Source organism: Mandrillus leucophaeus, unplaced genomic scaffold, assembly GCF_000951045.1.
Source record: "Mandrillus leucophaeus isolate KB7577 unplaced genomic scaffold, Mleu.le_1.0 Scaffold35, whole genome shotgun sequence".
Lineage (NCBI taxonomy): Eukaryota > Metazoa > Chordata > Mammalia > Primates > Cercopithecidae > Mandrillus > Mandrillus leucophaeus.
The window spans coordinates 3,275,147-3,292,022 of NW_012103698.1; the positions used below are offsets into that span (position 1 = coordinate 3,275,147).

The window sequence follows — 16,876 nt, forward strand, 5'->3', positions numbered from 1 at the left end:
AAAAAAAAAAAAAAAAAAAAAGCAAACTCTCTATAGGAAAATTTGCTCTCTTCCATTTTTTTTTGTGCTTTTAAATAAATGTTTGCTTTGATGCAGTTTAGTAAAAAGTGCAACACATTTTAACTGAGATAACCAATTTGCCAAGAAACTGCACTTACATTGCCTGGGAGATTGCTCTGTCGGGGTTTCTGTATCAAGATGTGGACTTGGAGAAGTATAAAGAACTCCCTTATTGTTATTCTCCCATCTTGGAGTTTCTGAGAAAAGAAAAAAAAAAGTTCACACGACCATTCGATGTGATCTCACTTTGATATAACCACCTCATTTGTTTCTAAAAGCTTAAAGTATATTCTATACATTTATGGAAATATTATCCAGATATATGCAGGCTATACATGAGCAGATTTTATCTAAGATTATTTCTTAAGGTTATTGAAAAACAATAGAGTTTTAAAAATCCCAAAACCCAAAACATACATCTTTTTTTCTCTTTTTTTGAGACAAGGTCTTGCTCTGTCACCCAGCCTGGGGTACAGTTGTGTGATCATGGCTCACTGCAGCCTTGAACTCCTGGGCTCAAGTGATTCTCTTGCCTCAGGCTCCCATGTTGCTGGGATTACAGGCATGCACCACCATGCCCAGCCAAAACAAATTACCTTTTAATCGTGACTTCTACTGCATTTAATTAATTGCTATGTTGGATCTTTAACTAAGAAAAGTAGTCTTCTGTATATTTGAAATATTTCGTAATTAAAACAAAATTTAAAACCAAGAATATTACATGTATTAGAAATGAGATGTTTAAACTTCTTTTCTTTATAAATTAAAAAAAAGAAAAATAATTTTAACATACCTCCCTCAAGCTCTCTTCACAAATAGCATCTCTAAGAAACTGTGATTCCATTTGACTACTGCGGTAAGCTAGAAGTAAAGCAAATTCTGGTGATGAACAAGTCAAAACTGAACTGTAAACTTAACTGTGGTTATCATTCAGATTGTTTCTGATCCTGAAGCCACCCACTGGGATCTTTCTGGGAAGACAGTAATGTAGCACAGCAAAGTATATTATAGCTTTAAGGCTCCAGGGTTTCTCCACTAATTATAAGCCCATGAAGGAAATCACTCTATTTCTCTGTAGTATGTCACTTCTCAGTGCATTACAATAACTAAGAAATAAAAATAAACTAAATATTATTTTACTGATCAACTTTTTATAATCCCAGAAAGGCATATATAACATTCAAATATTTCCTGAACTGAAAACTACTTATTATTAGTCAAGTAAGCAGAAGGCTGCTATTATTTAGCCTTCATGAAGCTCTTACTGCTGAAGTCCAGACAGGTCCCATCAGCCTTGACTGAATCCAGAGAGCTGCTGCAACTAGATGGGGTCCTGCTCAGGTTTTTTGTCAATACGCTGTTAGCACTTTTATCTATATCCTCTTCAGTATGGTGATCAAAAATCTGAAATTGTCAATTAAGGAATATCATCAAAATAAAACATATACTGTACACTTACGATGAACACTAACATAAATACTACTTCTAACATACAATGTATCTATAATTCACATGAAATATCTTAGTAAAGAATTAGAACAAGTAACAAGCATCTTAAGCCTAATTAGAGTTAAAAGTAATTTTATTGAATATAACTCTATGGATTATACTGTGTACGCAAATTATTTCTCATTATGTATCTAAGTTAAAACCAGATCCCATAAGCTACGAAATGTTCACCTATCCAATTATTCAACTACTAGCTACCAATAGCAGGGCAACCACACTGCAGAAAACCAGACTAGAATATTGGCTGAATGTGGTGGCCCTGGCTAGAGTCCAGATAAACTTATTTCCAGGCTTTTCTACTTTCCTCTCCAGCTGACCAAGACTTCTTTAGCTGAATATGTGGTCCTGCTTTTACTATTTTAACCATTTGACTTCACAGCTTTAAATGCCATCTTCATCTACCTTCTTATATGCTTTTTGAAAACAACTTTTTTCTTTTTTTTTTGGAAGAGTCTCACTCTGTCACCCAGGCTGGAGTGCACTGGCGCAATCTTGGCTCACTGCAAGCTCCACCTCCTGGGATCATGCCATTCTCCTGCCTCAGCCTCCCGAGTAGCTGGGACTACAGGCGCCCGCCACCACATATGGCTAATTTTTTGTATTTTTAGTAGAGACGGGGTTTCATCGTGTTAGCCAGGATGGTCTCGATCTCCTGACCTTGTGATCCACCTGCCTTGGCCACCCAAAGTGCTGGGATTACAGGCATGAGCTACCGTGCCTGGCTGAAAACAATATATTATTTTATCTAAATGCTATTAAGGGGGCTGGGCACAGTGGCTCACGCCTGTAACCCCAGCATTTTGGGAGGCTAAGGAAGGCAGATGACTTGAGGTCAGGAGTTTAAGACCAGCCTGGCCAACATTGTGAAACCCCATCTCTACTGAAAACACAAAAATTAGCCGGGTGTACTGGCACATGCCTGTAATCCCAGCTACTGAGGAGGCTGAGGGAGGAGAATCACTTGAACCTGGGAGGCAGAGCTTGCGATGAGCTAAAATCACACCACTGCACTCCAGCCTGGGCAACAGAGCAAGACTCGATCTCAAAACACAACAAAAATAATAATAAATAAATAAACGCCATTATGGGCTGCGGTGGCTCATGCCTGTAATGACCTCTGGGAGGTCGAGGTAGGTAGGTCACTTGAAGCCAGGAGTTTGAGACCAACCTGGCCAACATGGTGAAACTTCATCTCTACTGAGACCAGCCTGGCCAACGTGGTGAAACTTCATCTCTACTAAAAACACAAAAATTAGCAGGGTGTTGTGGTGTGCACCCGTACTCCCAGCTACTTGGGAGGCTGAGACATGAGAATCACTTCAACCAGGGAGATGGAGGATGCAGTGGGCTGAGTTCACTCCACTGCACTCCAGCCTGGGCGACAGAGCAAGGCCTTGTCTCAAAAATAAATAAATGAATAAATACTATTATGTAAACTCCATGAGAGCAGATTTTTGTCTGCATTCCCAGCACATAAAACAGTGCCTGGCTGGGTGCGGTGGCTCACGCCTGTAATCCCAGCACTTTGGGAGGCCGAGGTAGGTGGATCACTTGCAGTCAGGAGTTTGAGACCAGCCTGATCAACATGGTGAAACCCCATCTCTACTAAAAGTACAAAATTAGCTAGGCGTGTTGGTGCACGCCTGTAATCCCAGCTACTTGGGAGGCTGAGGCAGGAGAATCGCTTGGACCCAGGAGGCCAAGGTTGCAGTGAGCCGAGATCATGCCACTGCACTCCAGCCTGGGTGACAGAGCGAGACTCCATCTCAAAAAAAAAAAAAAAAAGAAAAAAAAAAAAAACAACAGTGCCTAAGACATAGCAGATTATATATTTATTGAAAATGGAATGCAGTCCGGGCACGGTGGCTCACTCCTGTAATATCAGGACTTTGGCAGGCCAAGGTGGGTGGATCACCTGAGGTTAGGAGTTCAAGACCAGACTGGCCAACATGGCGAAATCCTGTCTCTACTGAAAATACAAAAAATAGCTAGGCATGATGGTGGGTGCCTGTAATCCCAGCTATTCAGGAGGCTGAGGCAGGAAAATCCTTGAACCCAGAAGGCAGAGGTTGTAGCAAGCCAAGACTATACTATTGCACTCCAGCCTGGGTGACAAAAGCAAAAGTCCATCTCAAAAAAAGAAAATAGAATGTTAATTTTCATAAAAGCTACTGTTAAATTTTACATTGCTACTTTCTCATAATTTCATGACTAGCCATCGCATGACATTATCTTACAGAGCCACTGAAATCACCTCCTATGCTTATCTTTTTAACAGAGTTGAAGCTTTGTTTTCTATGAAACTCTGATACTTTCTAATCTTTATTTCTCCGCCTACAAAATTTGGTCTAAGTGACAGATTTTGTTCTCCCCAAGTTATCCAAATAGTACTTTACTTAAAAAAATTGTGTCTTCAGGCTGGGCGCGGTGGCTCAAGCCTGTAATCCCAGCACTTTGGGAGGCCGAGGCGGGTGGATCACGAGGTCAGGAGATCGAGACCATCCTGGCTAACACCGTGAAACCCCGTCTCTACTAAAAATACAAAAAACTAGCCGGGCGCGGTGGCGGGCGCCTGTAGTCCCAGCTACTCAGAGGCTGAGGCAGGAGAATGGCGTAAACCTGGGAGGCGGAGCTTGCAGTGAGCCGAGATCGCGCCACTGCACTCCAGCCTGGGTGACACAGCGAGACTCCGTCTCAAAAAAAAAAAAAAAAAAGAAAAAAAAAATGTGTCCTCTTTCAATTAATACAAAATGACCTAGGCATTCTCCTACTCACTAAAGAAATAGACTCTCTAAGTCTGGGTGCAATGGTTCACACTTGTAATCCCAGCACTTTGGGAGGCTGAGGCAGGCAGATCACTTGAGGTGAGCAGTTCGAGATCAGCCTGGCCAACATGAGGAAACCCCATCTCTACTAAAAATACAAAAAAAAAAAAAAAGAAATTAGCTGGATGTGGTGCCAGGCGCCTGCAATCCCAGCTACTCGGAAGGCTGAGGCAGGAGAATCACTTGAACCCAGAAAGCGGAGGCTGCAGTGAGCAGAGATCGCACCACTGCACTCCAGCCTGGGCAACAGAGCAAGACTCTGTCGCAAAAACGAAATCAAAATCAAAATAAAAATTAAATTAAAAAATAAGGAAAATGGACTCTCAACTTCTACATATCCTTATCAGCCAAGAAAATTCAGTCAAGCTTTACTTCATGCAGCTGGCAAAATAGAAAGGCTTTTTACTCCCCAAATATAACTCCACTGAAGATGACTTTTGAAGCTATATATACCCTCCCTAGAGATTCTTATATAAAGCCAAATTGATAAATCACTAGAGGTGACAATATTTACCTTTTGAAATTATACAGTCATAACTCTGGCTACTTTTTGAACAATTTTCCATTTAATTTTTTTGTGACTATTTGTCACTTTAAATTGCTTTGAAGTCTAGCTGTTAGTCAATTAATTCCTGAAGGTTCTACATAATACTTCTCCAGCCCTGTAAGTGGAAATAATCATTTTCTGCTTGCCCAAGACTAAGATTAAAATTCAAGAATACCCACAATTTAAAAAAACAAAACAAAACCCAAAACTCAAGAACATTCCTTGGTTCAGGACAGAGCTCACCTCCCGATCTTGTGTAGTATCACTAAAGTTAATCTCATTTTTTCTGATTTTTTTCTCCTTATGAATATCTTCTTCTTCTTGTACCCACATTCTTTTTTGGCTATTGCAAGTTTTTTCCATTTTATTTTCATTTGGTGAAATATTTTTTTGGTATGTCTCAATCAAAGCCTTTTCCTCAGTTTCTATGTTAATAGAATCTGAAGAATTGATCTCATCAGGATATATAGGAAGATTTTCCTCATTTATATATTGAGAAGGACTTAGGTTCACTTTAGCTGCAACAGATCCAATGCCTGAATCTTTGCTGGAGACTGGCTGAATTTCTAAGTGATTTAAATCAGTTGTGTCTGCTGGAATCTGTTCCAGGTCATCAATACCAGTGACACTACAATTTCTCTTGTTTGGCAATCTAGGCAAAAAGATTCCCAAAGAACATCTCCTTACTTTATCTTTAAAAATTGTCTTTGATGGTAGACAGGTGGTTTCAGCTCCATTATGAGACTTTTTATTTTCTTCATCTCTACTATCTTTAGCATTGCTGGAGATTATGTTAATATTACTTATTTCTGTAGCTTGCACTATACTCATATCATTGTGTGCCTTATTTCCTAATTCAAGTAATTGCTTTGGAAGGGGTGGTATATGAACAGTTTGAAAAGCTAAGAACTCTTCAGTTTTTCCATTCAAATTATTCAGATTTGGTTTGATACTATGAAAACATGGAACATTAGATGTAATTACAAGATCTGGTGCTTCTTCAGCATTGACATGAGTTTGTATGACTTGCTTAGTTAAGTCTGAGTTACTGTGGAAATCCAGAGCTGTATTATAGTTAGTTGTTTGAATATTTTCCTTCAGTTCTTTTTTACAGGCTGCAGCAAACCACTTCTCATTATTGAGCATTTTGGGCTTTTCACATACGGGTGCAGAGGAATTTCCTATAATATTTAAACTCTTATTTTCAGCTTTAGACAGTATCACTTCATCTTTATTGATACTACTCTGTCCTTTTTTAGGTAATGGAGGTTGGTCAGTTGAGAAATGAGGCTGAGAAATAACACGAATATCATCAACAAAGACTTTCATTTGATCCTTTTGAAGCTTAAAAGATATTCGCTTTGAATTAAGTTTAGTCATCTCCCCCAGATCTTGACTATATACTAAAGTTTGATTAGCCAATAGATTTCGTGGCTCCTTAATCAGATCTTGATCTTTGTGCAGTGTTATGACACAGTCTAACTGTCCTTTCTTACTGGTTTGAATAACTTCTTCCTTCTTTAACAAAGGACAAGCAGCAGAGAGATGCTGTCCCTCAGATTCCAAGTAATATTCACTGGCAAAATCATTTGCATAAACACGGTCATTTTGCACTGGGCAATTACTGGCTTTTTCCTCATCTTTATCACATAAGGGCATGGCACTACCCTCCAAAATATCAGTATAGGAAATAACATTTGGTAAACAGGAATAATTATCACTGGATCCACAAATAGCAGTTGCATGACTGCTTGTAAAGCCCACATTTCTTCTATCTCTATTATTTAACCGACAGCTTTCAATCTGGGCTTTTTCCAATGTACAGGCCTGTTCTACAACTTTCCCTATGACCTTTTCATCCATAGCAGCATTATGGAATTTGACGATTTCATTAGTAGTTTTATTAGTAGAAGCAAAGAGTTGTTGCTTTTGCTCACTGTGAACAATTTTGTTTCCTACAGCCAGTGCTTGTTTTTCAGCAATTTCTTGAACACAGCTATTATCCTTAGGAAAGGAAACACCGAAGTTTTTTCCTTTTGCTATTCCAAATTTAGGGTTCTCTTCAAGTATTTTCTCTGCGGCTTGACAGTCAATGAAAACAGTATCAGAATTGGTGACTTCCAGATCATTGTAATTATCTGTGAATAACACAGTTTTGTCCAAGGGCCTAATAGCTATTTCATTTGACGGGACAGTTTTACATTCTAAGGCAGTTGTGTGACTCCTAGTGACCTCCATGTCATCCTGCCCACATGAATACAAAATAGTTTTAGAAGCCCCTGCAAAAGGCACCAAATGGAAGTCCTCTTTATTCTCCAGGGCACTTTTGTTACCTATTGCCACCATACAACTCTGGGTAATATCCATATCATTTTTATCATTCTCTGAAAATACAATGGTCTTGTCATTTTTTAGCTTAAGGCTTTTTCTTCTCTGACTTTTGCCTGATAGAGGTTCATTGAGAAATCCAGAATTTTGTACAGCTTTGATGTTTTTCCAAGTGGCTGATTTAGACAATTCCGTGTTATCAGCTACCTCTACAGGGCCCCTATTATTAGACCATTCCTCCAGAGGTGTTAGCTGGCTGTCATTTGCTACTAGACGGTCACTTTCACCATTTTCTGGAAAGAAAACACTCTCCTCAGTAGGAGTACATATCACTTTTGGTGTTCCTAGGCTTTTCCTTTGGGATAGTTCAAAGTTAGGTCGGTCTGTTCTCTCCTTTTCTTGGTAATCAATGAAAACAGTATGGGACTTTGTCATTTCTAGTTCATCATGATTATCTACAAACACTACAGTTTTGTCCATAGGCCTAGTAGTTATTTCATCTGGTGAGACAGTTTTACATTCTAAGGCAGTTGTGTGACTTCTAGTGATCTCCATGTCATCCTGCCCACATGTATATAAAATAGTTTCAGAAGTTCCTGCCAATGGCACCAAATGACAATCGTGTTTCTCTAATAAAGTTCTATGGTTTATTTCTACTGTATAACTCTTAGTGATATCCATATCATTCTTAACATCTTCTGAAAATATAATAGTCTTATCAATTTTTGGTCCGCCAACACTTTTCCTTCCCCAAATTCTGACATTTTGCTTTTCCTTTGGAAATTTAGGTTTCTCTATACTTTCGTCCTCTAACACATCCATAATACAGTTAGATTTAAGTACTCCACTTTTTTCTGTGGGACTTTTACCACATTTTTCAACTTTCACAGCTATCTGCCTGCTCGTTGTTGTTAGCTGGCTAGTAGTGTGTTCTGAATTAGTTTTACCAAGTTCTTGTAGTTCAGAAGGACCAAATCCAATGACAACGGTGTGGCTCTTTGTTAGATCCATATTTTGCTCTTCCTCTGAACATATAATCATCTTGTCATGGCAACAGTCAGGTGTGGGATTGCTTAAACTTTTCCTCAGTGGCCCAGCCAGTTTAGAATTGTGGCCTAGTACAGATTTCACTGTATGACTACTTATAGTAGTATCATGATTTTTCATAGAGGATTGTCCTGATGAAAATAATGGCTTTGTGGTAGAAAACAAAGATTGTTCACATGAAACTGTATTTCTATTAGCTACTTGTTTATCAAGAACTCCACCACAGTAGACTACATTATGGCTTGTTGCTATCTCCTGATTACAATCAGCTGACTGAGGAGAATCTTTATCAAGGTAGGGCAAAACCTTCAAAACCCAATCTTTGTCTTTGTTCCAGGTATCGGTTAAGCTGTTTTTGGTTATCATGTCTGGCCGTTGAAATGGTTCATTATGACTTTTGGTCATTTCTTCACATTCATCTGAAGAGCTTTTGTTGTGAGAGTGAGATTCACTGGTATTCTCCGGTGCTAGATTATAAGTTGCAAGAGGAACTTGACTTCCTAAGTTACTTGTGTGACTTTCAGTCAAATCCATATCTTCACCTGCTAAGAGTTCAGTCTTTCTATCAGTCAATGAAATAGATAAAGGATTTGACAGGCTCTGCTGTATTCTTTCCTTAGATATATGAGGAAGTGAGTTACAATTTACATTCATTTTCCCATCTTCTGATGTGGTCATATGATTTTGGAGCATCATTTCTTTTTCAGGTGTTGGTACAGCTGCTATTTGCACATTTGATTGATCTTGTTTAAAAATCTGATTATCTATTGCAACTGTATGACTCTTGGTAATGTCCATGTTCTCCTCTCCAGAATAAATAGTTTTCTCTGTGAGACAAGACATAGCATCTGGATTGCAATACATTTTAGAATAATTACTGTCATGCTTTAGCAAATTTTTCTCCTCTCTCATATTTGAGAGACATTTGGTCATTTCCATGGCATCATTACAACTAGAATAGAAAACTGTCTTACAACCTTGAATACATGGATTAGAACATACAGATTCTGGGGTCATGGCTAATATTCTGGCATCTTGATTACAAGTCTGTGAGACTATGTGAGTTTCTGCCCCCATATGACTTCTGGTAATATGTATTTTGTCTGCAGGGTTTATGGAAGGGTCTTGAAAAGCAGCATTTTGTTTACTCTTAAAATTTATTTTACTTCCTGAAGCTTTAGTTCCATAACCTGTTGTTACATCCATGGCATTCTGAGTTTGATTTTCTATTTCAGAAAAATTATTTGTTGCAGGTAAAATCTGTATAGTGTGGTTAAATGTCAAGTCCATAAAGTCATTGCCATAAATTGTAATATCATTACCTTTAGATTCCCGTGAGTTGGTCTCACTGGATGTGGGAATCAATGTCTGAATATTGGCTGTATGACACTGGGTGAAATTCATCCCACCATCTTTTTCTCTAAAGATTCTAGTAACATTACTGTTATTCTCATCTTTATTAAGAGATATATGCATTTGATGTATAGAAGAGGCACTATTTGATTCATTGGAATAAACAGGTATCTCAAAATTTTCTTTATCAGGCCCATTAGGAAAAGCATTACATTTTCCTGTTTTCAATCTCTTTATGAAATCATTGAAATTTATTTTATTTTCTGAAGAAGTGCTTTGATCCATGGAAAAATTTACTTCTTTTTTCATTCTTGAGTCCTCAGTGTGAAGCTTTAAATTAGCTAGAAATGATGTGGTATCTATCTTGGTGGACTTTTCACTTTTGGGATTATCTAAAAGGCCTTTGGTAATCATTACAGTATGACTTGATGTCAGGTCCATCTGGTTTTCATCTGAAAAGATGACTGTCTGGTCGTTTGCATGTTTCCTTTCATGGTTATGTTCTATAATTGAAAACTATAATGAAAGCAAAATATAAGAGATCAGAACAAAAGCAAACTTTTAAAAAGGCATTTTACAACATGTACTATATAAAAAATCCTCAGTGACGGTTTCATAACACATTGGTTTGTTTGAATCAATGGTGTAGTATGTTGCATATAATTTGTCATTAAAAATTATTCTTGGGAGACCAAGGCAGGCGGATCACAAGGTCAGGAGTTCGAGACCATCCTGGCTAAAACGGTGAAACCCTGTCTCTACTAAAAAATACAAAAAACAAAATTAGCCAGGTGTGGTGGCATGCGCCTGTAATCCCAGCTACTCGGGAGGCTGAGACAGGAGAATGGTGTGAACCCGGGAGGTGGAGCTTGCAGTGAGCTGAGATTGTGTCACTGCATTCCAGCCTGAGCAACAGAGTGAGACTGAGTCTCAAAAAAAAAAAAATTATTCCAGGCTGGGCACAGTGGCTCACACCTGGAATCCAAGCACTTTGGAAGGCTGAGGCAGGAGGACTGCCTGAAGCCAGGAGTAACAAAGTAAGATCCTGTCTCTACAAAAAAATTTAAAAATCAGGCACAGTGGTGCATGCCTATAGTCCCAGCTACTAGGAAGGCTGATGTGGGAGGACTGCTTGAGTCCAGGAGTTTGAGCTGTCATGAGCTAGGATCACATCACTGCACTCCAACTTCGGCAACAAAGTAAGACCCAATCTATTAGGAAAAGAAAAAAAAAAATTCTAAAGTCTGTGAGTAATTTACTTTTTAGTGTTATGGGACAAATTAAAAATTCAAGTTTAATTATACAACCACTAGAATGACTAAAAAATTCAAAACACTGACAGCACCAAATGTAAACATGACGAAAATTTAATTACTATATTGAATAGGTCATTCTTATCCTAAATTTTAAAAGTCTAGGAAAGGCATAAGTCCATGATGGCTAATCTATGTTACATTCTAGACTGGGCTTGGTGGCTCACACTTATAATCTCAACACTTTGGGAAGTCGAGGCAGAAGGATCCCTTGAGCCCAGGAGTTCAAGATGAGCCTGGGCAACACAGTGAGATCTTGTGTCTACAAAAAAATGAACAAAATTAGCTAGGTATGGTGGCATGCACCTGTAGTCCCAGCCACTCAGGAGGCTGAGGTGGGAGGATTGCTTGAGCCCAGAAGGTTGAGGCTGCAGTGAGCCAAGATTGTGCCACCTTCTTGTAGGAGATAGCTTTAAAAAAAAAAAATATATATATATATATATATATATATTTGTTTTACACTCTGTGCTACAACATTTTTTTTTTTTTTTTTTGGTGAGGACACAGATTAACTCCTTGCTACTGAAAGTATGGCCTACGGACTTGTGTACTAGTATCACTCAAGAAATAGTTAGAAATAAAGACTCATATGCTCTTTAAACTTTGAGAGGTACTGGTATACTGTATCTCCCATTACTTAAACTGGCAGTGACTTAACTACCCTTAAGTTAATTGGAAAGCTAGGAAGCCTTTCCAGTTTATGCTGATTCATTTTATTAAGTCATCCCTAAATTATGCCATTATCATTGAACTGTGTTTTCTGTTTTAACAATCAGAAGACATTAAAATATGAAGGTATTTGCATGAACTCTTACCTCCTTCTGTTGCATCTGGGAATGAATGGGAGCAGAAAGCAATGTGTTCATCCCTATTTACAAAAAAGAAAAAACAGTAGTCAGAAAATATATCACTGAGCCTGACTTTCCTTTTCTTAGGTTCTTCATCAGTTACAAGTATTTACTAGAATTTACCAGTAACTAAGCCCTTAAAAACTTATGTATTAAATTTTTTTAAAGTTTTAAAAAATTGATATGTAACAGTGGAACATATTTTTGTGTTACGTGATATTTTGATATCTGTATACATTGTGTAATGATCAAATCAGGGTAATTGGAATATCCACCACCTCAAACACTTATCTTTTGTGTTCGGAATATATTAAATTTCATCAGACTTTTAATTGTCCTATGTTAGTGACAGAGAGACCAATAATTATTATATCCTCTATGTGGCTGAAATACTTTTATAATGTGGTGGTGATTTTAAAGATGGAAAGTCTGGACTACTACTTATTATTATTATTATTATTGACTTCTCTGTTTTTATTTCCTGGATAGTAGAAGTCCCATGAAGAAGAACATCAAGTGATGAGTCTGAAAGGTTAGGGTAGGATTCTGAAGGGTCTTTTATTCTATGTTAAGGAATCTAGACGTTCCCATGATAAGACATTTGTGTTTTATAAAAATAATCCCATTATAAAATATAATGCATTTTAGAAAAATAGTAAAAAGTAATAAGAAGAAGTAGATTCAAGAGAAGATAAACCAATAAGTTACTACAACAGTTCAGATTAACGTAAGAGGTCAGGTTAGACCAAAAGAGCAACAAAAATGGAAATAAAGGATTAGACTCAAGACTTATTTTAGAACTACAAATTATACTTTGTAAATAAGGAAGGGATTCAAAAGGCTGTATTAAAACAGGAAATACATTTAAAAAACACTTACATTTAAAGTTTAAAGGCAAATCTTTAGAACATATTAAATAATTTATAGCAACTTTGAGTACATATAATGAAATAATTATAAGCTTTTTTTTCTTTTTTTTACTAAAAGCCTTATTTATATGTCAGGCTTCCATTCATTTTTTCAACAAATGTTGATTCAGAACCTATTACATGAAAAAAACAAAACAAACAAACAAAAACACACCTCAACTGTCTACTAAGGTATAAAGAAGAACAAGACAAAATTTCTGGACTCCCAGAGATGGTAGTTCAGGCTATTCTGAGCACACTGCCTATGGCGTAGCCCTGCTCCTCAAGGAGGAGTATCCCTTACCCCCAACAAACAGTTTTGGCCTCTTTAATAAGACAGTCAGAAAAATACTTAAAATACAATGTGATAAATTATAAAATACACTGAGAAATAAAAGAGGTGTTATGGGAGCGCAGAACATGCGACTAACTCCTTAGTTTTGCCAGAGAGGGTTCCATTTAAGCCAGTGCTACCTGAAGTACAGTGCCAGACTGTGAACTGCTTGTTACCAATTCATAATGAGATAAAGAGCTGGTGGCAAACATAAATCATATAATAATAATTGCTAGAAAAAAAGTGTAAGCTAAACTAAACAGTGGCTTAATGCCACAGTTAATGCACATTATGGTGCAAGTTCCTTTTCTGTCATGGACTGAGCAGTTAGTTTGTGGAATGGACACTTTGAACAGCACTGAAGTTAAGCTAAGTGAAGTGAAAAATGAGAAGATTGACAGGCAAACTGGAGTAGAAAGATCACTTTAGATAGACAAAATAGCATTAATAAATGCATATAGGGGCTGAGCGCGCAGGCTCACACCTGTAATCCAAGCACCCTGGAGGCCGAGGCAGGTGGATCATCTGAGGTCAGGAGTTTGAGACCAGCCTGGCCAACATGGTGAAAACCCGTCTCTACTAAAAATACAAAAATTATCTGGGCCTGGTGGCATGCGCCTCTAATCCCAGCTACTTGGGAGGCTGAGGCAGGCTTGTTGCAGTGAGCCAAGATCGCATCACCTCACTCCAGCCTGGGTGACAGAGTGAGACTCCATCTCAAAAAAATAAAATGAAACACAATGAAATATAAATGCATATAGGCAGAAAAAGAGTTCATATAGTGAACTGCAAATAATTCATCACGGGCTAGAGCACAGGATACCTATAAAGGGCAGGAGATAAGTCTGGAGAAGAAGACAGGCCAAGTGATAAAGGACACTCTAACTCACTGCTAAGGAGTATGGGCTTTATTCTCTAAGCAAAACAGTGTCATTGAACCATTTTAAGCTGGGAGGTAACATAATTAAATTTAGAAACATGGAGAATAGATTGGAAGGATAAGAAATGAAATACAATAGCCCAAGAAAAAATAATAGCAACTTGAGTTAAAGCAGGGGCAGAAGGAATACAGAATAGGTAATAGATTTTCAAGACATTTAGGAGACAAAATACAAAGTAGGCCAAATGGACATTAGACATAAATGAAGAGTTGAAAATGACTTCTTGATTACTGACTTAAGTGAATAACTGAACGAGCGGGAGTCCAAGACAGAGAAAACAGGAGAAACAGCAGGTTTGAAAGAAATAATAGCGAGTCGGCCAGGTGCAGTGGCTCACGCCTGTAATCCCAGCACTTTGGGAGGCTGAGGCGGCTGGATCACCTGAGGTCAGGAGTTTGAGACCAGCCTGGCCAACATGGAGAAACCTTGTCTCTACTAAAAATACAAAAAAAAAAATTTGCTGGGTGTAGTGGTGGGCGCCTGTAATCCCAGCTACTCAGGAGGCTGAGGCAGGAGAACTGCTTGAACCTGGGGGGTGGAGGCTGCAGTGAGCTGAGATCGTGCCACTGCACCCCAGCCTGGACAATAAGAATGAAACTTCGTCTCAAAAAAAGAAAAAAGAAGTAATAGTGAGTCTGTGAAATTTTAAACTGAAGACACTGTGTAAACAACAAAGCCCTGGGCTGGGCACGGTGGCTCATGCCTGTAATCCCAGCACTTTGGGAGGCCGAGGCGGGTGGATCACGAGGTCAGCAGTTCGAGACCAGCCTGACCAACACGGTGAAACCCCGTCTCTAATAAAAATACAAAAAAATTAGCTGGGCGTGGTGGTGGATGCCTGTAATCCCAGCAACTTGGGAGGCTGAGGCAGGAGAATTGCTTGAAATCAGAAGGCGGAGGTTGCAGCGAGCTGAGATTACGCCACTGCACTCTAGCCTGGGCAATAATAGCAAAACTCTGTCTCAAAAAAAAAACAAAATAATAACAAAGCTCTGTTTGGAGCCACTACTAGAGTGGCTCAAGGAACCTAGATGAATAGACTATCTTACTGTAAGAAAAGTATTCTAGTCATACTCACCAGTAATTTCACAGTAATTATCTTCTAATTTCTTATTCCTAAAAATTAAAAAGTATTTTTATAATCTATACCCCAAACAATTACCAACAATCTTTCAATAACAGCTGAAAGAGTAGGGAAGATGAAAGACTGTCATAGAATGACTAGCAGAAAATTATAAAGACTTTTTTTTAAAAAGACTCATCTAATGCAGAAAATTATAAAGACATCTTTTTAAAAAAGACTCATCTAATACTGACTGAAGCAATTACAAGGCAATTAAAGGATACTTTTCAGATTAGTCTTAATGGTTTGCTAATTTCAAGAATATTATCAGCCAGTCGTGGTGGCTCACATCTGTAATCTCAACACTTTGGGAGGTTGAGGTGGGAGGACCACGTGAGACCTGGAGTCCAGGGCTGCAGTGAACTATAATCATGCCACTGCACTCCAGCCTGGGTGACAGAGTGAGATCTCATCCCCAAAAAAATAAACTAGAAAAATATGCTTAATATATACTGCTTGCTTATTTTTTCAAAAAAAGACCTATAAAGCAATTCATTTTCTAAAATTTGAGCCTTAAAAGTACATAAAAGAAACCACTCAAGTGTCCATCAATAGGGAGTTCACTAAATGTTGGTGCAGCCATACAAGAGACTGTAACAGACTGAGGTAAATCTTTATGTAATAACATAGAAAGTGTCACAATACATATTACTAGGCAATCCCATTTTTGTCTTCTTTAAAAAAATAAAAGCTAAACATGCAGTTAGACATACAAAAAGAATTTCTGCAAGTACACCAAAAATTGTCAACAGTGGTTATCTATGAGGAGTGAGTCACCTGAAGAAGACAGAATAGGCTGGGTGTGGTGGCTCACGCCTGTAATCCCATCACTTTGGGAGGCCAAGGCGGGCAGATCACCCGAGGTCAGGAGTTTAAGACTAGCCAGGACAGCCGGGCGCGGTGGCACAAGCCTGTAATCCCAGCACTTTGGGAGGCCCAGACGGGCGGATCACGAGGTCAGGAAATAAGAGACCATCCTGGCTAACACGGTGAAATCCCGTCTCTACTAAAAAATACAAAAAAAAAAACTAGCCGGGCGCGGTGGCAGGCGCCTGTAGTCCCAGCTACTCGGGAGGCTGAGGCAAGAGAATGGCGTAAACCCGGGAGGCGGAGCTTGCAGTGAGCTGAGATCCGGCCACTGCACTCCAGCCTGGGCGGCAGAGCGAGACTCCGTCTCAAAAAAAAAAAAAAAAAAAAAAAAGGACTAGCCAGGCCAACATGGTGAAACACCACCTCTACTAAAAATACAAAATTAGGCCGGGTGCGGTGGCTCAAGCCTAAAATCCCAGCATTTTGGGAAGCCAAGGAAGGCAGATAAACTGAGGTCAGGAGTTCGAGACCAGCCTGGCCAACATGGTGAAACTCCATCTCTACTAAAATTACAAAAATTAGCTAGGCGTGGTGTTGTGCACCTGTAGTCCCAGGTACTCGGGAGGCTGAGGCAGGAGAATAGCTTGAACCTGGGAGGTGGAAATTGCAGTGAGCCGAGATTAGGCCACTGCACGCACTTTGGGAGGCCGAGACAGGCAGATCATGAGGTCAGGAGATGGAGACCATCCTGGCTAACATGGTGAAACCCCGTCTCTACTAAAAATACAAAAAAAAGAGCCAGGCATGGTGGCAGGCGTCTGTAGTCCCAGCTACTCAGGAGGCTGAGGCAGGAGAATGGTGTGAACCCAGGAGGTGGAGCTTGCAGTGAGCCGAGATGGTGCCACTGCACTCCAGCCTGGGCGACAGAGT

The 16,876-nt window shown here is 39.0% G+C and overlaps 1 protein-coding gene across 1 annotated transcript in view; it reads right to left on the minus strand.

Moving 5' to 3' along the window:
• CASC5 (cancer susceptibility candidate 5) overlaps positions 1-16,876 on the minus strand; it is a 68,870-nt gene that overhangs the window by 33,242 nt on the left and 18,752 nt on the right. The window contains exons 8-13 of the mRNA XM_011989282.1: positions 15,092-15,129; positions 11,798-11,850; positions 5,185-10,185; positions 1,326-1,464; positions 854-921; positions 159-257 (exon numbers count right to left, since the gene is read on the minus strand). Coding sequence (XP_011844672.1) covers positions 159-257; positions 854-921; positions 1,326-1,464; positions 5,185-10,185; positions 11,798-11,850; positions 15,092-15,129 — 5,398 coding nt within the window. The remainder of the gene's footprint in view (positions 1-158; positions 258-853; positions 922-1,325; positions 1,465-5,184; positions 10,186-11,797; positions 11,851-15,091; positions 15,130-16,876) is intronic.